A 21,025-nucleotide genomic window follows, 5' to 3' on the forward strand; every position below is an offset into this window, starting at 1 on the left:
TCACAGAAAAGTGATTTTGAAGAGAAAGATGGGCCTTAGAAGAGGAGGCATATTTAATATCAGCTGAGGCAAAGGGCAGAAAAGGCAGGGTTCAGAAAAAGGAGGCAGAGAACAGAAAAGACAATCTGAAAGTGTCTTGCAATTTTACTTCTTTATTTTAGTAAACAAATTTTTATCTGCCTTTCTCTACCAAGAAATGCACTGCACAGAGCTTGTGAGCTTTCCCAACATTCAGAAACTCTTAAAAGCAGTCAGGGCTCCTCTTTACAGAAGCTGTGATTTTCCTACAATAATTTTCTATAATTGTGCCAAAGAGCTAAAAATAAAAATGACATAAGAAGTTTTGCCACAGTGAGAATCACAAGCTCAATTGTAAGACTGAGTCATCATCTTCAACTTTCAGGAAGATATATCCAGGTTAGGAAATTCACTGTGCTGATTGCCTTCCTCCTGCCTGAGCTGGTTGAGATATAAAGTCTAGGGTATGGTTATCAATAACTGCTAGGAACTCTGGCCATAATTGAGTAGAGAGCTGTAAAGTACTATCGTATTGAGAAAGTAAATGTGGTAAGAACTGTAATAGGCTGAGGTTTATTGAGAAAGTCCTGATTACTGTGCAGACTGAGTACCTCTGATCCGAGGCCAAGGCCGCACAAAAGAGTTATAGAATTTATTGGGTCTTATTTAAACTAAACATATATCTAGCTTTCTCCATTTTATTTCTCTTCATCATGTGGAAGAACATAATTTTTTTGGTTTATCACAAAGCTTCTGTCTGTTTCATTCTTTAAGTCATTCATCACATATCTCAAGGTCACGAGCAAGCATCAGAGGGTAAGTATATATGCTAATTGGTTGCTTCTATGGTTCTTATGCCTATGGGTGCTGGTAAATGAGCTTTTTGTATTTTCAATGAAGTGACTCAAGTGGAGGAGAAACACTTGTGATTTATGTTAATAAGATACATAAAGTACACTGTTCCCCGGAGATCTTGGTTCCCTGCATCCCAAGCTCCTTGTCACTTACTCCATGGTGAAAATGAGAAATTTGCCCTCCAATTGCTACTACCAGGAGAGTAAACACTCTCTGGTTGTAGAATCAAAATGAAACATTCAGCAGTATAGAGTCAAAATACAGAACCTCTCTTTTCTCTTTCTGCCACTGTACTATTGCATTTTGAGAAAGAGGCACAATTCAATAAAGCAAAGTTCACTCCTGCTGAGATGCTTTTTACCTGACTATGTACATCGCTTGTTGGTGAAAAAATAGGAAAATTGTCTCAATTCTGTGAAGCCATGTGGATGCTGAGTTTGGGGATAGCATTTGGATATATTGATATATTGATTTAAATCAAATACATTTCTCTGGGTAACAGCTTCTTGCACTTCTTAACAATTCAATAAACAAAAAGATATGCAAGCAAACACATTTTATTATCTATAGCAATGATGGTCTCTGTTTTGTATTTCTTAGCAGAGCCTGGGTATCTGGGAATATATTAGGTTTGTAAATTATCATGTCACTAATGAAAGATGTTAGATGTTCTCTATATGGAAAAGAAAAAACTCATTCTCTAGGGTTATAATCTTACTTTTCTCTTCCTGCATAGCATCATTATTCTATTGCTCTTGTTCTCTGCCAATAATGACATCTTTCCTAGCTACGCTTTTTAAAATGTCAGGTTTATTGGGTTATGATTTGCATATAGTAAAATTCAACCTTTTAGGAGTAATTCTGAGTTCTGAAAAACACATGCAGTCATGGAACCTGACTAAGACACTCTTAACCTTCTGCTCAGCTTGACTAAACTTTAGACAGACTTCTTCCTAACTGTAGACTTCTAAATTTTTTTTCTTTTGCTTTACTCTGGAAAACTTGCAATTGTAAATTTTTTATCTGCTCTTTTGAAAGGTTACTGATTGTCAGTTTTACAAACGAGGATGGTCTTTCTCAAGGACCTGGAAGCCATCCCTTTGAAATGAACTCATCAAGAAAGATAGCACCCCTATCTCCTAGTCTTAGTGGGAAGGCAAGAGCCGAACTTTGATAAAAAGGCAATTAGCAAACTCAGATGGCCTAATCACATTGACCAATCTCTCACCTAATAGCCTCCAACATTTTTCCATTAGTTTCAGAGCTTAAAAACTCTCCTGCCTTTTGTTTCTACTGATCTCAGTTCCACCTCTCTCACCTATTGCAGTAGCCTTGAATAAAATCTCCCTTGTCTGTTTACCTCTGTCAGTGTAATTTTTCTTTCACAGACCACCACTACAATCAAGTTATAGAACATTTGTATTGCCTCAAAAACTTTCTCTGTGCCCCTTTGTATTTAATGCCTTCCTTCAATCCCAGTTCCTGGCAACCACCGATCTGATTTCTGTCCCTATCACTTTGCCTTTTCCAGAATGTCAAAGAAATAAAATCATGCAGCACGTAGCCTTCTGTGTCTGTTTTTCTTTCTTTTTTTTTTTTTTTTTTTTTTTTTTTTTACTTAGCACAATAGTGTTGAGGTTCAGCCATGTTATTGCCTGTGTCAGTGGTTTCTTTTTACTGCTGCATAGTATTATATTGTATACTACCACTATTTGTTTATCTATTTTTCCAATCCATATCTTGAATATAAATTTGGCTGTCTTTATTGTATCAATACTTGTCTTATTTAAGGTATTACTTATCATATTGTGTTTTCTAAATACATTCTTAATCAAGATTGGACTCACCAAAATGGTTCTTTCTTTTTCCTTTCCATGGCCTCAACTGAAAGGCTTCTTATATAACTAGGCAGATAAATGGATGAACAAACCAACCACCACTTTAGAAAAATTACTAAACCTCCTGTGAAATTTTGGAAAAAATACACGTCTACAAATTGCTTAAAACTAAACAGTAATATAAGATTTGCTGAAATTTTATCCTAGCTGTTTGTTTTAGATAGATGTTATGTCCTAAATACCTACTGAGTCAAAACTGAGATAATTTAGCCAGAAAGTGCATTTAAAAGTAGCTTGGCTTCCAGGGATAAATATGGAAATAATTATACACCAATAGAAGAGTATTAGAGTATGAGATCAGTTTCAAAAAGTATAAATATCATTCCCAACATATGCTTTTTAGAAAACAGCATTTCTGCATGTGGGCTAAATTCATATATTAAGTATATTTTAAATGAGTGAACTTCCTGATTTTATAATTCACTGTATACTCTACATGTATTATATATATTTTTTGTTTTGTTTTATGTTTTGTTTTGGTTTTTGTCTCATCTTTAGAACCCAGCACTGAATGGAATGATTTGAGAGAATGTGAGTCCTGGATATCAGGGCCCTGCACCTTCTGCAACTAGAAAACAGACTCTAAACAGTTTGTGCTGGCATTCCTCTCACTTTTATTCCAATTTGAAGATGGAAATAAATGATGTGGCATATTAAAACTTGAAATATTATAATAAAGTATCAATTAAAGAATATTTTTCCTCACCTCTCGTAATACCCTATGAATCTAACTAGCTAGTTTTTAATAAAAGTGGCCACTGTGAATCTACTTGCATGTGTGTGTGTATACTCCTTATTACATATATGTGTATATATATACACACACATAATGTAAGTAGATATATACATATATAAGTAGTTTACCTTTACAAAATATACTTTAAACCATATAAAATGCACTTTTAATATGTTACAATTAATAGAATGTCCATAATAAGATGTCCATTTTATGAAAATTCAAGCTTTTATACATTACCTAACAATGAAGCTGGAGTGTCCTGACATCGAAAATTTAGCTACACGTGTGCCATTCTTCAATATAGAGCAGTTGTGCAATCATTTCAACATATCACAGCATTTGGGCTTTACTGCATTGTAAAGTGTTTAGAAACCAGAAAAATTATGTTTATCTTATTTTTTAAATATTGGCATAAATGGAAAAAAAATGATAAGACATGGAAGTCCTTTAAAAAAAAAGATATTTTATAAAGGGAAACAATACCAAAACCAGGAAGGCATTAGACTGTGTAAGAAAGTCTTCGGGCTTCTGCTATTTGAATGAATATACATTTGAAAATAATATGCTGGACATATATTATTGAAGATTATATCTAAAATACAAGGTAGAAGCGGGGACTTTAAAAAATACCTTTACCTATTTCATAAGTGTGCAGATAATATGTACACATATATACAAGCACATCTTTGATATCACATATTCATGTCTTTTTAAATTTCTGATTTACATGTTGCTTAAAAATGGAGGATTAACTGTACTTAAATTTTAAGAGTCTTGATTATAATATTAGAAAATCTGTTTAATCATATAGGATCATTTATGACCTATGCCAGCATTCTCCAAAATAAGTTGTAGGGAATATGTGTTCTCGGAATATCATTTATAATCAAATAATTTTACAAGTGAGTGGGTTAAACAAATGTAAATAGATTAATTTATTTTAAGTTTATTAAATGCATGTTTATGTAAATCTGATTGTGAATCACCGGTTGAATCCATTGAGGATGAACCTTCTCAACTTCATTTAGACAAATAAACCATGAAACATATGTCAATAAATTCTGATTTAGGATTGGGATTTGGTCAAACAGAAGAGGTAACTGATGAAGTAAAACAGTATTGTATTACACTGTGAGTCAGAGGGCTGGTCTCCAATCCTGGGTCTGCTGCCATTTTTGTCAGAAGACTTAGATTAGTGGCAAAGAGCATAGCTTCTCTGGGGTTTAATCCAGTACAGCCCTTTATCTGCTAAATGACTGTGCAGGTCATCTCTTGATGCCTTCACTTATTCAACTGTAAATAAGAAGCCATAGGAGATTTTACCTTTAATTTAACTAATACAATCAAGTGTTTTAAAGAAATATGTGATAAATAAGAAGTAGTAGCTAAGTATGAGCTATTTTTTTGTCAGTGGTTTTCAAACTTTGGACTTGGACTTACAATAATCAACCCACACTGAGATGCAGTAAAAACACACATGCACACAATAATATATACAACTAAAATAAAAGTTTAAGTGAAATAATACTTTGCTATGCTATATGACATGCAGTCTAATATAACCTAACATTTTGTTTTCTCTTCTAATTTTTCACACGTTCCCGTTGTTTCCACATGCTATTCCATTCTAACCTAGTTTTTTCTATTCTATACAACCTATTCTATTCTACTTTCTTCCATTCCATTAAAAATTGTCCTCATCCTCAGGTTTCAAGACATTAATTTCACTGTATGACCTGCTGAACATCATTTAAACTCTGTCTTCAGTCCTTCTGTTCAATTGTCTCATAAAATCCATTAGTTATTTCATAAAATTTAAAAACAAAATTCTAATATTCAATTTCAAACTCCATCTCTGACCTGTGGAATGTGGATCTCCTGGTGGTTTTGGCCCCAGAATCTCTCTGTCTCTCTCGTGCATAAGTTTCTGTAGACATCAAATAATCTAGGTTTATTCTAATTCCAAAATTGAAGAAATAAATGACATTTAAAGAGAAGCTCGGCCGGGCGCGGTGGCTTATACCTGTAATCCCAGCGCTTTGAGAGGCCGAGGCAGGCAGATCACGAGGTCAGGAGATCAAGACCATCCTGGCTAACACGGTGAAACCCCGTCTCCACTAAAATACAAAAAACTAGCCGGGCGAGGTGGCAGGCGCCTGTAGTCCCAGCTATACGGGAGGCTGAGGCAGGAGAATGGCGTGAACCCGGGAGGCGGAGCTTGCAGTGAGCCGAGATCACACCACCACACTCCAGCCTGGGCGACAGAGTGAGACTCCGTCTCAATAAAAAAATAAAAGAATAAAATAAAGAGAAGTTCATTGCTTACTTTATTCTTTTTAACGGTTTAATCTGTATTTAATATATGCACCATACACCTACATTCTGACATAAATACACTGCCTGAATTATCTAAACAAAAAAATTAAATTCAAATAATTTTCCTTAACAATTAGAATGATTGCATTATGCTTCCTATTTGTAAATAAGCTTTTAACATTTTCAACTAAAATTATATAAAATTGAAGTATAAGCTAAAATCTAGTCAACCTTGAGATTATATAGCTTATGTGAGCTGCATGTTTTTTTATTTCATGGTCATAAATAAGTGTATCAGGCAATTTAAACAGATATAACATTCTCCTGCTATATCCAGACTTTTAGATACAACAGAGCCAATGATAAGAATAGGTATAACTGAACCTCCATTTCTCCCAGAATTTGGTGAGACACCAAACAATATCTCAGAGCCTCTGATGTTATTATTACATGTGACTATAGAGTATGATAACATTACTTATATTTTACAAACTAATAAATATCCATTGCAAACATCCAAAAGTCTATTTTAAGTTTAAAATATCACGCACTATTAGGATTTGTAAAACGTCTAATATATACATACAATTAAAACTGTACCATAAAATATGAAGTTTTTTGGTTTTTTTTTTTTTTTTTTTTTTTTCAAGGTCTTGCCCTGTTGCCCAGGCTGGAGTGCAGTGGCACAATCTCAGTTCACTACAACCTCTTACTCCCAGGTTCAAGCGATTCTTGTACCTCAGCCTCAGCCTCCCAATTAGCTGGGATTAAAAGCATGCACCGCCATGCCTGACAAATTTTTCTTTTTTTTAGTAGAGACAGGGTTTCACCATGTTGGCCAGGCTGGTCTGAAACTCCTGATCTGCCCGCCTTGGGCTTCCAAAGTGCTGAGATTACAGGCATGAGCCGCCGCGCCCAGCCAGTATTAGGTATCTTATATTAAAAGATTATTTACAGTCAGTATTTTAAAATTAGAATATGCATTTTATAATATGAAATGTTTATGTGAAAATATTTATTTAATTTGATTTGTCAATGTGTACTTCTAACCATAGGTACTTTTCATTAGATTTCCAGTTTATGTGGATAGTAGGTAAAATGGGATCTCACAGTTTTCAATCATCAATGACTGAAATAAATTTCATTCATTATTACTTCAATATAAGCACACTTTTCTAAAAGGGAATAGTAACTTTATATTTTTAGCTTTCCCATGCCTACACCCTTCTCACATATACGTGGATGACTTTCACTCTTCTCAGATGTCTCCAATATCCTGAGATTTTTAGCATCCCAATATTATTCATGACCATGTTCTCTACAGTTGTTCAAATACAAGGTTTTCTGGCCAGATTTCACATTAGTATCTATGTACATGTGCAGAAACTTCTGAAAACTCCACACATCTACATTAATTTCATTAGCAAATGCTTGAGCAGCATTAATTACAAGTACATGCAACTTCCATGGATTTTAAGAGAACTTCCAAGGCAGCTGTATTTTCCTGTCACTCTCACAGTCTGATATTATTTATCACCATTTCATGTGTGGGTTCCACACTCATTCAACAGATATTGATTTACACCTTTTTTGTACTCTACATTTTAGTTGTTTTGTTATATCTTTAGGATCCTTCAGTGAAAGATACTATGGTTGTCACTTATCTGAAAGGCTCATTCCCCCCTCTCTTTGTGTTCCATTCTCTCCACGAACAGCTGCATCACAGCTGTCATGCTGAATGGTAAAGATGTCTTTGGCTGATAAGCCTATGCCTATGGCACACAGAGTGGCTTCAAACAACTAATTAGCAGGAGCTGGGCCACAGCGAGGTTTGGTGCTGTCCATCAAGCCTGCGACCAATGCTGACACCATCAGCAAATCTGTCAAATGCGGCTCTTCCTGTGAATAAAACCAAGCCCACTTGTTTTGTGGTGATGAAAGAATTGGCAGAATGTGTTTAATAAAAAGTTAAAGAAGGTGATGACCAATCTTTATAGAGTGTTAAGTAATTGAAAAAATACTGAACTGGTGGAAAATTTGATAACTGATTTATACACAGGAATTCAACTAAAAATGTCTCCATGAATTTACAATGAAGCAATTCATAAGGCCACTCACATTGCTCAAGTACATTTGTTTAGCCTCAGGAAAACACCACAAATGTATGCTATTTTTAATAATAAGTGACTTACAAAAATAATAGTAATAACAAACCTGCATGTCCTGTACATGTACTCCCGAACTTAAAGTATAATTTAAAAAATAAGCTATGATCATATGTAAAATTGGATATTAACTTTTATATACATATGCAACCATATACCAGATTTACATAATTATAAAATTGTTATGTATAATAATTTCTATAAAAATCAAAATCTATTTGTAGGAATGTATCTGTAAATATGCATATCTGCATTTAGAATTATTTAAAAGTTTTAAAGCTGACTGTTGAACACACATTGAAAAACATTATATAGTCACTGTTCTTAATAACTAAAAATGTGTTTAGCTACTATACTAAGTAAGAATGCAAAGTTTAATAGTCACTGCAGCTTTACATTTTGAACCACGTCTTAGATTGAAGCCAGGAAAAACGTCTGCATTGAGGAGACAAAGAGCCAGTGGAACTTTCCTTAAAATTTGTATGTCCTCTCCTGACATCTGGCCTTCACACAGGATTTAAGTAAAATTCTCATTTTTCTACCAACACACACCAACACATCACTCCTGAACATTCACCTTGTAAACTCCTTCAAGTCTTATTTTGACAATATACTTTTCCTGTGCTATGTTAAATTGCTCTTATGATGTGTTCTTCCTGCATCTTGAATATCTCTTATTTTAGCACTGCTTACACTTTATGGTAACACATTGATATGAGTATACTCCCTTGGACTGTAATATCTGAAACACAAAGAACCATGTTTGTTTATACAAGTGATGTACTTGGCATGCATAACATTGCCTCTGGTATACTTGCTGGATAAATATTTATGGAAGGAAGAAAGGAGGGAGGGAGGAAAGAAAGGAAGAGCGGGAGAGAAAAAAGGAGAGACAGATTAATACATGACTCAAAGACTGGATTCAGCATAATTATGAAAAAAGAGAGGCTGGATAATTTGTTTCCACTCCAAAGAAGTCTCATCTTTGTGTCCGTGAGCAAAAACAGAGGAAGGGATGTCTAGTACCCTATCCATGTTTACTTGATTTAAGGAACATACTGACGGCCCCGTTTACAAAATGAAATCAATTCACATCAGAAAGTAGAGAGATGTAGTATAGAGTTGATCAAATATATCTGTTTTTATATTTGCCTACATCCCTCTTAAAATTAACACAACATTTTCTCAAGCATAAGTTCAATAGTCTGAAATAAACCAACAATCATGTTTCTAGAAAACTGTATTATACATAGGCATTAGTGTATGTAGCATTTCTATACTACTGTAGTATAAGTTCTTTAAATTCTTGGTAATTTCTTACAAATTCACATATGCTTATTCAGCAAGCAATAGGATCTTGTCAAATATTTTAATGAATTTTTTGAAAATATATCTCTATATAACACAAATTTCACATAACAGATCTATATCAAGTTCAAAGATTCCTAAATGCTATTTGGAATTGTAGCCAGAAATTGTCCTGTGATTTGTTGGAAATTATTTTCCATGTCAATCTTACCTAAAATGGCATAAGATCTTTGACTATTCCCAGTTGGGCATGTCAGGGCTTAACTCTAACAATTCTCCAATCCATGACGTATTTTATTTGTCATTTTTCTGAAGTGCAGTTTTGGAACCTTCATGGTAAAAGGGTGAAAAACTTCTTTATCTAGTGAGTGAGCCAAACTGACGCCCAACATGCTTTCTCTAATACTTGTCATATATACAATGTTTCACAGTGACTGAGATGTAAAATATTGCTTATCATTTTTCTTAATTTATTGTACTTTGGAGAGTGATGTTACTAAAAATTTAAATACTTTAATATGTTAGGAGTTATTCCCGAAATATGTATGTATGTAAGTATGTAAATAACATGTACGTGTGTGTATATGTATCATTTACTACCCTTGGGGTTTTCCAAAAAGCTGTCCTTATGAAGAAAGAAAAAACTAGCTTGTGAATTAATTTCGTGTTATTAGTAAATAGCTATAAACTGTACATAACTTTATTACTCTAAAATATAATGTAAAAATCTTCAGAGAATTATTGTAAAATGATTTACCTAATTATTTTAATTTTAAAGCTGATATCAACAGCAACACCTATTCTAAGGACTGGACATATTTATTTGTATACTTGTACATAATTATGTAAATGTACTTGGGTAATATGACTACATAATCATGAAGAACAAGAAAATACAGGTATGTGGTATAATATTCATAATACAGCAATAACAAGAAAATATAGGTGTGTTGTATAATCTTCATACACTAAATCAGATTTAATGCATAAATATTTTTTTAAAAAGAAAATAAAAGACCAAGTAAGACAAAAGCAAAAGTGCTTTACATCTTTCATATTTTAATATTTAAAAGTAGCAGATAATGTTACCATGTTGCTCCTGCTCCATTTGGTATTAAACAATAATGTTCTAGACTGTGTAACAAACTGAGCCCCATTGTCCTCTAGCTATCAGTGTGTCCTTGGTTGGTGATCTAGGCTCAAGATCACCTAGGCACCCATAACTTTATCTTAATGGGGAGGGAAATTAGACTTACCTTGAAGACAATTGTCTTGAATTAGGTAGCAAATGTGAAATACAAGACACATAAAAATAGTTTAATACATTGTAGTTCTCCTCTCATGCACTCCTCTTACTCACCATTTGACATATTTTAATGTTATTAAATATTTCTGTCACATGACACAACTGGCAATTTCATGAAACCGATGGTAATTTAACTTCTACTCATTTAATGAATCCAGCAAAACTTGTGTTATGAATTTACATAAAAGGTCAAAAATATGTTCCTTATCAAAATGGTTTTCTCAATTTTTCTGTGGAGATTTATAGCAGTGGCCCATCCTGGGATATCTTCATCAACCATCTGCACCCATGAATTTCATACTCACGATAACTGCCACATTTCCAAAGCCTAGAGGCTAAAATTCACACTTATTTTAAAACCCTTCCACCAATCTCCCTAACTCTTAGAGCTAAGATTTCCATCTGACATTGATTTTTGGATTTCACCCCTAAAAGGGAGAAGTCTTATCTCAAAAATTCATACACTGAACGCTAAACCATTTTGTAAAATATTATTTAGCTCAAGCATCAAAAACAGTGACAGGGAACAGCTACTCATACTGAGATGCAGTCTTGTGTGAATTCCAATAACTATGAGACATTTTCCTACAGATTGCAGAATATAGACACTGAAAGCTCTGCTTGCATTATACACTGTTTCATGGGAAAAGGGAATGAAATATAATAGAAAAGAAGTGACAATGAAATATGGATCAAAGATGCTTATTAAAGGCAATATGCATTTATGGCATAAAAACAATGTGCACTTTTTTATGGCGGTGCTTCGATTTTAATCTTTGCAATGCTCTGTGTATCCAATGACAAAAGGTATGTCAGGGAGAGAAAACTTAAACATGACAGTTTAAATTCCACACCATTTTTAAAACCTAGTTTAAGAAAGAAATTCAAGTGTAAACTATTTTATTTAACATTTGCTTGGAAACTTTGTGTTTGAAGGTAAAGTCTTTAGATTACTCTGGGATCAGTAATTCTAGGATCTAATTCTAGTGCTATCACTAGCTAGCTCTGAGAGGTAGGGCAAGCTACTCAATGGCTCTTGTCTTCACCTTATGTTTCAGTAATACGTATAGGTAATCTCTGGTCCCCGACAATCAAATAGCCTGTGAGGTTTTTTGTTTGTTTGTTGTTACTTAGATAATATCATGGCATAGTTATCTTTGCAGTTTCTGAAGCCATGTGGCTGTGGCTATCTTCCAGCCCACTCATTCCTGTCTGTGTGCATTTGAGCAAATTATATCACCTCTCAGTGTGTCCTTTTCCCATCTGTAGAATAAGAATAATAATCATACCTACCTAGTGGGATTGCTGTCAGATTTAAATAAGCTATATTTCAACAATTCTAATATAAAAAAATCCCTTGTTTTTGCACATATTAAAACAGGACAAATGTTAAAGAAACCAAAAATAAGCATTTGTCAGAGTTAAATTGGCAGCATTTTACCCTAGCAGTTCATAAAATTGTAACATGTTTATACTCTAGTGGTAGGTTAGAAGAATTATTGTAATGCATATGACGTGCTTAGAATAGCGTCTGGCACAAATTTTTCTCAATAGCTGATATAACATTTCTCTGTAAGTAAGCAATACTTCTTATATCTAAGTTAAGAGTGATAGGTTAATAATAAGCTAATAATAATTAAAAACTTGCTGGTCACATCATTCTTCGGTTTTATTATGTATCTAGCATAAATAGCATAAATTTAAGAATTTCATCCAGATTAGTCAGCATTCATTGACACTGAATATGACTCTATTTAACAGTATAGTTTTCTACAGTTAAATATTTGTGTGTATTAAACAGAACAATCATCTTTCTTTTTACTATATTAAGGTGATTAAAAGGGAGGGGAAATATAAATTGTGAAAAAATAAAAATTAGGGAACACCAGGCTTGGTACAGAATAAAATATAATGAAAAATAACATTGCAGATGCCAATTCTGTAGGTTATAATCACCTTTCATTGTTAATTCTCAAGATTAATTAACACTAGATTAATAACCTTTAAAAAAGTGGTTACTAAAACTACCCATTTTATTATTGGTCTACAGATACTAAGCATTTATACAGAAACCTTGTATCTTATAATGTTTTCTAAAAAACTTGAAAGATGACATCACTTATCTCTTTTCTTCAAGTTTTATTTTATAAGAAATTTCAGATATTGTCTCTCTGAATTTAATTAAAAATGCAAATTAAAGAAATTAAATGTATTATGATCAAAAACTAACCAAGGATAAAATGTGAAGGATGGGAGAATATACAAATAAACTTCTTGAAACAGTCCCTAGCACAGAGTACAAGGTACTATTTAACACAGAAAGATATTTAACTGTAGAAAATTATGCTGTTAAGTATAAGTTGTTAATATCATCATCATTATTTAGTATCACAGATCATCAGGGACGGGTAGGGCCTTCCAGACAACATAGTTCAAAACCATTCAGAGAAAATGGGCCTGGAGCATGATGGTTAAATGAGAATTTATGCAATGAAAGATTTATAGAAATATTTTGCCTTCTTTGTTTATAAATAAACCATAGTAGATTTATTTTCACTGTTCTTTGACAAATGGTCTAATAATATAAATAAACATCATAACTCTAGGAAAATAAATAAATAAATAAATAAAAGAGCAAAATACCAAATTAACCCAAATGGCCCAAGACAAGTAAGTATCACCCTTGGAGGATCCATTTGACAATATCTTATAAAATTATTTAAGTAAAGATTTAATCATGAGTGTCCCTAATGATACAGGAATTGTGTTCAAATGGTACATGGAAAAAATAAATACAAAATGCTGTAGAGAATATAATCACAAGAATNACGTCATTTTTTTTCTTCAAATTCCCTAGACTTTTAGTCAAACCCTGTACAAACTGTCTTCTTGTGTTTTGGACCTTATAAAATATCTAAGGGAGAAAAAAGTACGATTTATAGAAAATTATTTCAATTATATCTCATTTAAATTCTCTACAAAAAATAATGAAATCTTCAATAAATCATCTCACCACCTTTGGTAATCAAAGGGATTTTCTGAGGAAGATGGTTTCTGAGGAGTATGGTTAACTCAATAAACACAAACATAAAATGTGATAAAACTAAATATAATTCTTAGAAATCTGAAATCCACTTGGATCTTAATGACTTTCACAACATCCTGGGTAGGGTTTTGTACTATTTATATTAATCTTCACTTATGAAAAAGAAATTTCTCTGCCATCCAATTAGAACTATTGTGTTATTGTTGGTAATTAATGGGAACAATTTTATTGTCTTAGATAGTTGAAATGTACACAGTGAAGAGGAAAATCAAAGGGTTAAAACTATGGTTCTTCTCTCAATGTTCAAGTGATATAGGCTGTGGACAAAAAAAGAAAGAAAATACAAAAAGTGTGTATACTGAAGTTTAGAAACACATTTCTAAGTATTCAGACCCACACAAAGTAAAAGAAATAGAATAAAAATATGCGAAGGAAAATTAGGGGATAGAGCTGTTCAAAATATTATTCAATCCTCTTTCAACCTCTACTAATGTTTTATCCAAAAAGAAGTTGCTTTCTATATTAAGTATCTATTAATCAAAGCAGTTTCTTCAATATACATTACCAGTGGGATTTTGAAAATAATAGATTCCTTTAGATGGTAAAAGCAATAATTATTACAATTTTTTTTTTTACTAAAAAGATTAAGAAAAGGTTTTAAGGGAATGGGGGGGACCTACGTTCTGTAAGAAAACAGAATACACACACAGGCACACACACATACGCACACACAGGCAAACATACATACACACACACATACATTACCTCTCTTTCTACAATCTATATGTTACAGCTGTAAAAAAAATACGTGAAACAGTATGTATGTTTTAATATTCATTAATTATTAAAACATAATTCTTTAAAAATGGGACTCTTCTTCCATTTCACAACAATGCAAAATAGTTAACACGACTGAACTCTACACTTAAAATGGTTCAGATAGTAAACTCTATGTCATGTGTTTTTTACCACTACTTGAAAAAAATACATGAAAGATAATAGATTTCTATACCCAGCCATAGTGGAATAATTGGCACTAGAAATGCCCTTCCAACATAAAAGAAAAGATAAAACAACTATGGATCTTCTACCTTTTAATGTGGATGAACTAACTTTTTTAAAAAAAGAAAGTAATGGCTTTTAAGTTCAAAAACACAGGGAAATAAAAGATCAAACTGACAAAATGTAATAAAAAAAAAAAGGAAAAGCTTCATTAAAATTCAAATTTAACCGGTCATATTAAGCAGCAATGTCTTTCTCATTTTCCTGAGTATGGGAGATGAATCGAATCAACCTTTCAAAATAGGTGTGCTTTTCTTTTAGTTCAATTAATAAATACGAATCAATCCAGAACATCTAGCTTTGAAAAGAAGTTGCTCATTACTTTCTTTAATAGGTAAAAATCAGTACTTTTCATTCCATGTTACTAACATTATGTTTAAGAGTTGGACTATTACTCAACAGAAAAATTATATATATTCCTGGATTTTGTTCTAAAATTATTTACTTAAAATTATTTTCAAAAGCATTAGTATAAAAACGTGACCACAGAAGAAGTGGGCAAAGAAAATAATACTAGTTAAGATAGAGTATTTAAAATTATGAAGAAAATGAAAATTTATCAGTAGTAACATGGTCTCTATAGATATATGGCATACCTCGTAATGGCTTTCTTCATTCTCCTGAATGTGGAAACCCGCGGAGCTGGGACATTTCTGAGGAGTGACAGGAATATTGTCACTTTTGCTGTGTGAGTTACACTGAAAGAGATTACCAAATAATTGTGACAAACTACTCCACATTTAGAGTGTCCATTGAGAGACATGGCTGTTTGCTATGAGCCTAATAATGGAATACCACTTGAGCTAACAAGGGTCCACACCCAGAGATACATTCATTAAGATTGAGTCTTTACCACAAAGACTTTTTAATTGTCCCCAGATAAACAAATTGTTAAAATGTTTTTACTAAAACTAGAGAAATATAAGATTCAGTAATTTTACTTTTACCTTTTTTAGGCAATATTTATTACATTTATGACTTTAGCTACATATAAGTAGCTAAAGCTTATATGGTGCTATTTGGGTGAGATATTATTTAAGAGTTTGATACATATTACACACATATTAGCCTGTGACATAGATATTATTAACTACCTCCATTTACAGAAGAGGAGACTGAAGCATAATTCCTCCCCCCATAAAGTTATGCTGTTGCCTAGCCTTTCTGGAACCATTCCCCATATCCTTATCTACCACATGAACTACCTTTTAAGTGATACATTTGAAATAGATAAAACTGAAAAAGCAGAAGTTTAGGATCTTAAAATACTAATTGACTTATTTCTGTAGTAAATAGACAGCACTTTTAAAAAACAGGTTATCTAAAATAATTTACCTGGAAATTGATATGAGTTATAGAACATAAGATATTACATTATGGCTTGGCCTTTCTCTGTGAACATATTAAAATGACAGTTTTCCATATTCCTCACACAAGTTTTTCATGTGAAAAGAAGACATTTTCCACTTCCTGTATTCTTACTTCTTTTCTAAATCTTTAATTAGACTCAAGGAAAGCAATATTTGTAAGTATTGCTGTTTGGCCATTTATTAAACATAACTTTGTAGGTTTTAAGGTTTCTACTTTGACAAAATATATTGTTGTGCCTCCAGAAAAGGTTCATCATTATATATAACCTTTCTTCTTAAATAAAACTATAATATATGCATAGATTTCATGACATTATGAGCAAAAAGACTATTCTTTTCAAAACTAGTATGCCATGTTTCCTATTCATCGATTAAATGCTACCTTTACTAGCTCAAAGAAAATCTGTTAGAAAAATACTGTTAGACATTTTAAAAGCAAATGTTTTAGAATTTTAATATATTGTGTTCACTCTATTTTCATTTCAAAACCATCATTTTATATATAGTTAAATATATGTTAAAGCACTGTCATTACATTTTGAAGATATCAATTATCTCATTTATTTTTATTTGTTTAAAATAAATAGCTATGTGGCAATGAAGAAGGCATAACTTTAAATTCATATACCCATCACTATAAGCCTTTTAGCATGAAAAATTATTTTGTATCTGTTCTCTCTCTACAATTTAATTTTAATCCTATTCAAAACTTACCTCCTCTAGCAACTCTCTTCATACGTCATTCAACAAATGTTGACTGCCATTTTAACCTGTTTTTAAGTAACTTTCATGTGTAATTTGTAAAATGTTCCCTTGCAATATTAATTATTTGAATGTTCTTAAGTTTGTCTGAACAAATTCACTGTTAGCAACAAAGGCCTTTCCTCTCCACAGCAGCTTTTTTGGCATTCAAAATAAAAAAAAAGAGCATAGACCTTAAAACAGTTATTTTCATCTGTGATGTCCATAGACATTTTAATCATTCAATTCCTATCCCTAGCCTCTCATTCTATTCTGTTTCTTTGTTTGATAATCAGACATTTACTGAGTGCATGTTATGTGTCAAGATTGTACTGGATCATCAAAATATGGCATTTAATATCTGTAATACTCTCACATTAGCCCTGAAACAATACATGAAAATAAATAACCGCCATGATGCGTAAACATGCCACCTGCAGACTGCTAAGGGACAGAGAAGGCATGCATAGACTCCCAGGTTAGACACATGAATAGAGAGTCTTAAGAGATGGACTGATGAGGGAATCATGGTTAGCACACATTTGAGACAGAAGGAACTGCATATGCAAAGGCCAGAAAACACGAATTCTCATGAGCCATGAGTAATTTGATAGCAGTTCAAACATGAAGAATGTAAGGATTGATTTCAGAAGAAATAGAACCTATCAGTGCATTAAATTCAATAGTACAACATATAACAAGATGTTGTAGAATTGGACTTAATATAAAGGCCAACAGTGCCAAGAGTGAGCTTTAAAGGTCATTCTTTTTCTTCCAACTTTTCCAAGAAAATATGCAACATAACAAAATGAGTGCATTTACAATATCATTGTGATGCCCAGTTAAGTCCTTCCATCCCTAAAAGATCTCACCCCTAAGCCTCTCCTGTGTTTCATTCTGGAGCAGCTCTTGTTTTTGGAACAGTGAATGGCATCAAAGGAAAATTTTAACTTACTTTTCTTTCCTTACTTTTAAAATTGAGTCTTATGAGGTAAATTTCCTCTGCAAATTATAAATATATAACTCAGAGCAAAATAAAAAAGTAACACCGTAAACAATATTTTGAGATTAACTATTATAAATAGCCAAACTTTTAAGAAAAAAAATTCTTATGGGAAAAAAATTAATCACTATGAATCCTTCCTAACAAATTTCTACTTCTGGAAGAGTTGCAGCATTTTCTAAAAATAATATTTATTTTAGAAGTCTCGGCTGGGTGCAATGGCTCACATCTGTAATCCTAGCACTTTGGGAGGTTGAGGTGGGAGGTGGGCGGATCACCTGTGGTCAGGAGTTTGAGACCAGCCTGGTCAACATGGCAAAACTCCGTCTAATGAAAATATAAAAATTAACCGGGTGTGGTGGTGCATGCCTGTAATCCTAGCTACTTAGGAGTACGAGGCACGAGAATAGCTTGAACTCAGGAGGTTGAGGTTGCAGTGAGCCGAGATTACACCACTGCACTCCAGCCTGGGCGACAGAACGAGACTCTGTTTCAAAAAAAAAAAAAAAAAAAAAAAACCTCTCAAGGTTCATCCAACCAAACAATTTTACTGTTTGCCAAATTTAATATAAATGACTGCATATTGAATTATGGGTAAGATTGATTTGCTAAATCAGATTTATATTGGGGGGTACATATGTAAATCAAACTTGAGAAGTCTAAAGTTCAATAATAACAATCATATTCAATGAAAATCACTGAAAATACATTTGTTTTATACTTTAAACCAGTTCTTTATTTTTCATCACCTATAACTGAAAGTCTGTATTATAATATGTGGATAAATCTTGCCACTCCAAAACATCCACTGTAGTTCCTGGGAAAATTACCATTCACTACCTATAGAAATACTGGCTCAAAGTTTTCACATAATCAGGTATTTTTACTCTTTCATTTTGATACAAATTTTCAAAAAAGAACTTCTAGCCATATTAAGAGAAAATAATCAACAGTAGCAAAACAACAAAGTTTTGTGAAAGATTTTTTTATGAAAACACAGCTGTTTTCTTTGCTAAAAGAGGGTTCTTTACATTTTCCACTCAACTGTAATGCAGTAGCAATGTTTAATATTATTTATTATTCTATTACTACTCCTACCTTCTTACAAAATCAAAGTTGTTTACTAAAAATTAATAGCACTTTCATAAAAGTTTTGCAGTCATTATAGAGGCAATAGTTTTGTACTTTTGTGCTATAGGTTTCATTAAATAACAATTCCATTTATTTAAAATCTCCCACTGAAAATGTTATTCCTACCCATTTTAATAAACTAAGGAATCTTTTCATGAAGAATTCTAAAACAGAATATTTGTTTAATAATTCAAAAGAAATTCATATTTGCAGAAATGAATCTACTTTAAATAATAGTCTAAACTTAGTGTCTTCAACTTCTCTCTATCCATATTTTTAGAGATCCGCATGTATTAGGTTTCAAGCATGCCCATTCCACTGAAATGGCCCTACTACAATCACCTATGATTTACACATTATTAATTCAAATGGCAATTCTCAGTTCTTATCTAATGCAACACAGCTGAGTACTACCTCTTGTTTCATTTATGTACTGGCCTTCAAGGATGGTATACACTCATGGCTTTCTTCTGCTCTTTCTCTGGAATCATGTAACTGTTTGTGCTGTTGTCAAAATTGAAAGGACTACAGAGGATGAAACTGAGTACTTCCTCAGAAAGTGTTTTCTTCAGTGGAGTCAGTTTAGCAAATATATCCATATTGAACAGGTTCTGATTCCAAAATATTTTCTCAGACACAGGAACAATCCATAAGAAGATAAGAAAAGAGCTCTTAGAACACCTCCAATCATTCTTTCATCAAAGCACGTATCTTTATACTTATATCTAGAAACTAATAAAATTTATATTTTAAGAGACTTACAGCACAGATTCTTATTCTTTCTGAAAATTTGTTCTAATCATTTAGTATCCTGAAATTTATTCTGGCCCAAATAAGGAAATCTTGAGCCTATACCCACAGCCTTTTCTTTAATGTTTTCTATGTACCTTCTTTTTTTGCTTATTTTTGTTATCTTTAAACATAACTAGAAAATTGAGCTAAAATGCTCATCAAACTTTATTGAACAAATCAGTGTTCAGCTGCAGTGACACATATTTTGATTTAAAATGAAACTGTCATATGACAAATTTTAAAACTGAATGTTATATAAATGCCTAATCAAATCATAGAAATGTAGATGGCTATAATACATATTAATTTCTAAGTAGGGATTGCTTATGTGAAATAAGAAAAATAGGCAGACCATAAAAGGATATGAAGGAAATGTTAACTGTATCTATAGTATCTAGAGAGAGAGGTTCTGTTTTTTAAAATTTTTTGGTTTTTTTTTTTTTTTTGCCTCCTTCTTCTTTAAAAAAAAAACATTTTTTCTTTAAAAAACTTTTGAGAAAGAAATTCAATTGACCAAATAAGGTAGCATTTTACACAACAAATAAATTATTTCAGTTTCAAGCACCAAACAGGAAGTTAATCCCATTTACAATAGTTATACAAAAAAAGTTCCTTATGGAATATATTTTTAACCAAGGAGTTGAAAGATCTTTACAAGAAAACTTACCAACACTGATTTAAAAAAAGTCATAAATTGACAAGTGGGAAAAAACATCCCATGTTTGTCTAGGATTGAAGAATTAATATTGTTTCAAATGACTATGGCTTGCCCAAAAGGCAACTATGGATTTCAGTGCCCAATCCCCTATTCAAAAAAAAATGCCAACATCCCTTTTTCACAGAATTACGAAAAAAAATATCCTTTTTTAAAGACCACCTGTTGGAAAATCATATAGAACCAAAAAAACAGCCTGAGTAGTCAAAAGCAAATTCCCAAGGGGAAAAAAAAAAAAAAAAAAAAAAAAACCGGAAGTTCCTCATACTACTAGACCTTTAAATTATTTTTACCTATTAAGGCTATCATTTTTAAAAAAACACACACACACACACAAATTTTTAAATTATATATTATTCTCAATTTTTAAAACCAAAAAAAATTGATTTATTCTTTAAGCAGCAAGAATGATCCACAAAATTAAAGTATGAAGTCACTTTATAAAGCTATGTTTAAATTTCTTGGAAAGTACCTTGGAGATAAGCTCAAGAAACCTTAGTCCATATTAAAAAACAAACCATTCCATTAAAACATTCTATGAAAACAAAACAGTTGGCTAT

The 21,025-nt window shown here is 32.3% G+C and overlaps 1 protein-coding gene across 5 annotated transcripts in view; it reads right to left on the minus strand.

The window, feature by feature from the left end:
* The window catches only part of PCDH9 (protocadherin 9), a 999,353-nt gene that overhangs the window by 634,981 nt on the left and 343,347 nt on the right, over positions 1-21,025 (minus strand). For 3 of the 5 annotated variants that reach the window (XM_017848173.1, XM_017848171.1, XM_017848175.1), the window contains exon 3: positions 15,310-15,411. The exons of the other annotated variants lie outside the window; for them this stretch is intronic. In XM_017848173.1, the coding sequence (XP_017703662.1) occupies positions 15,310-15,411 (102 nt within the window). The remainder of the gene's footprint in view (positions 1-15,309; positions 15,412-21,025) is intronic. 5 annotated transcript variants of the gene reach the window in all.

The sequence above is a fragment of the Rhinopithecus bieti genome, unplaced genomic scaffold, assembly GCF_001698545.2.
Source record: "Rhinopithecus bieti isolate Rb0 unplaced genomic scaffold, ASM169854v2 scaffold_30452, whole genome shotgun sequence".
NCBI classification, from domain to species: domain Eukaryota; kingdom Metazoa; phylum Chordata; class Mammalia; order Primates; family Cercopithecidae; genus Rhinopithecus; species Rhinopithecus bieti.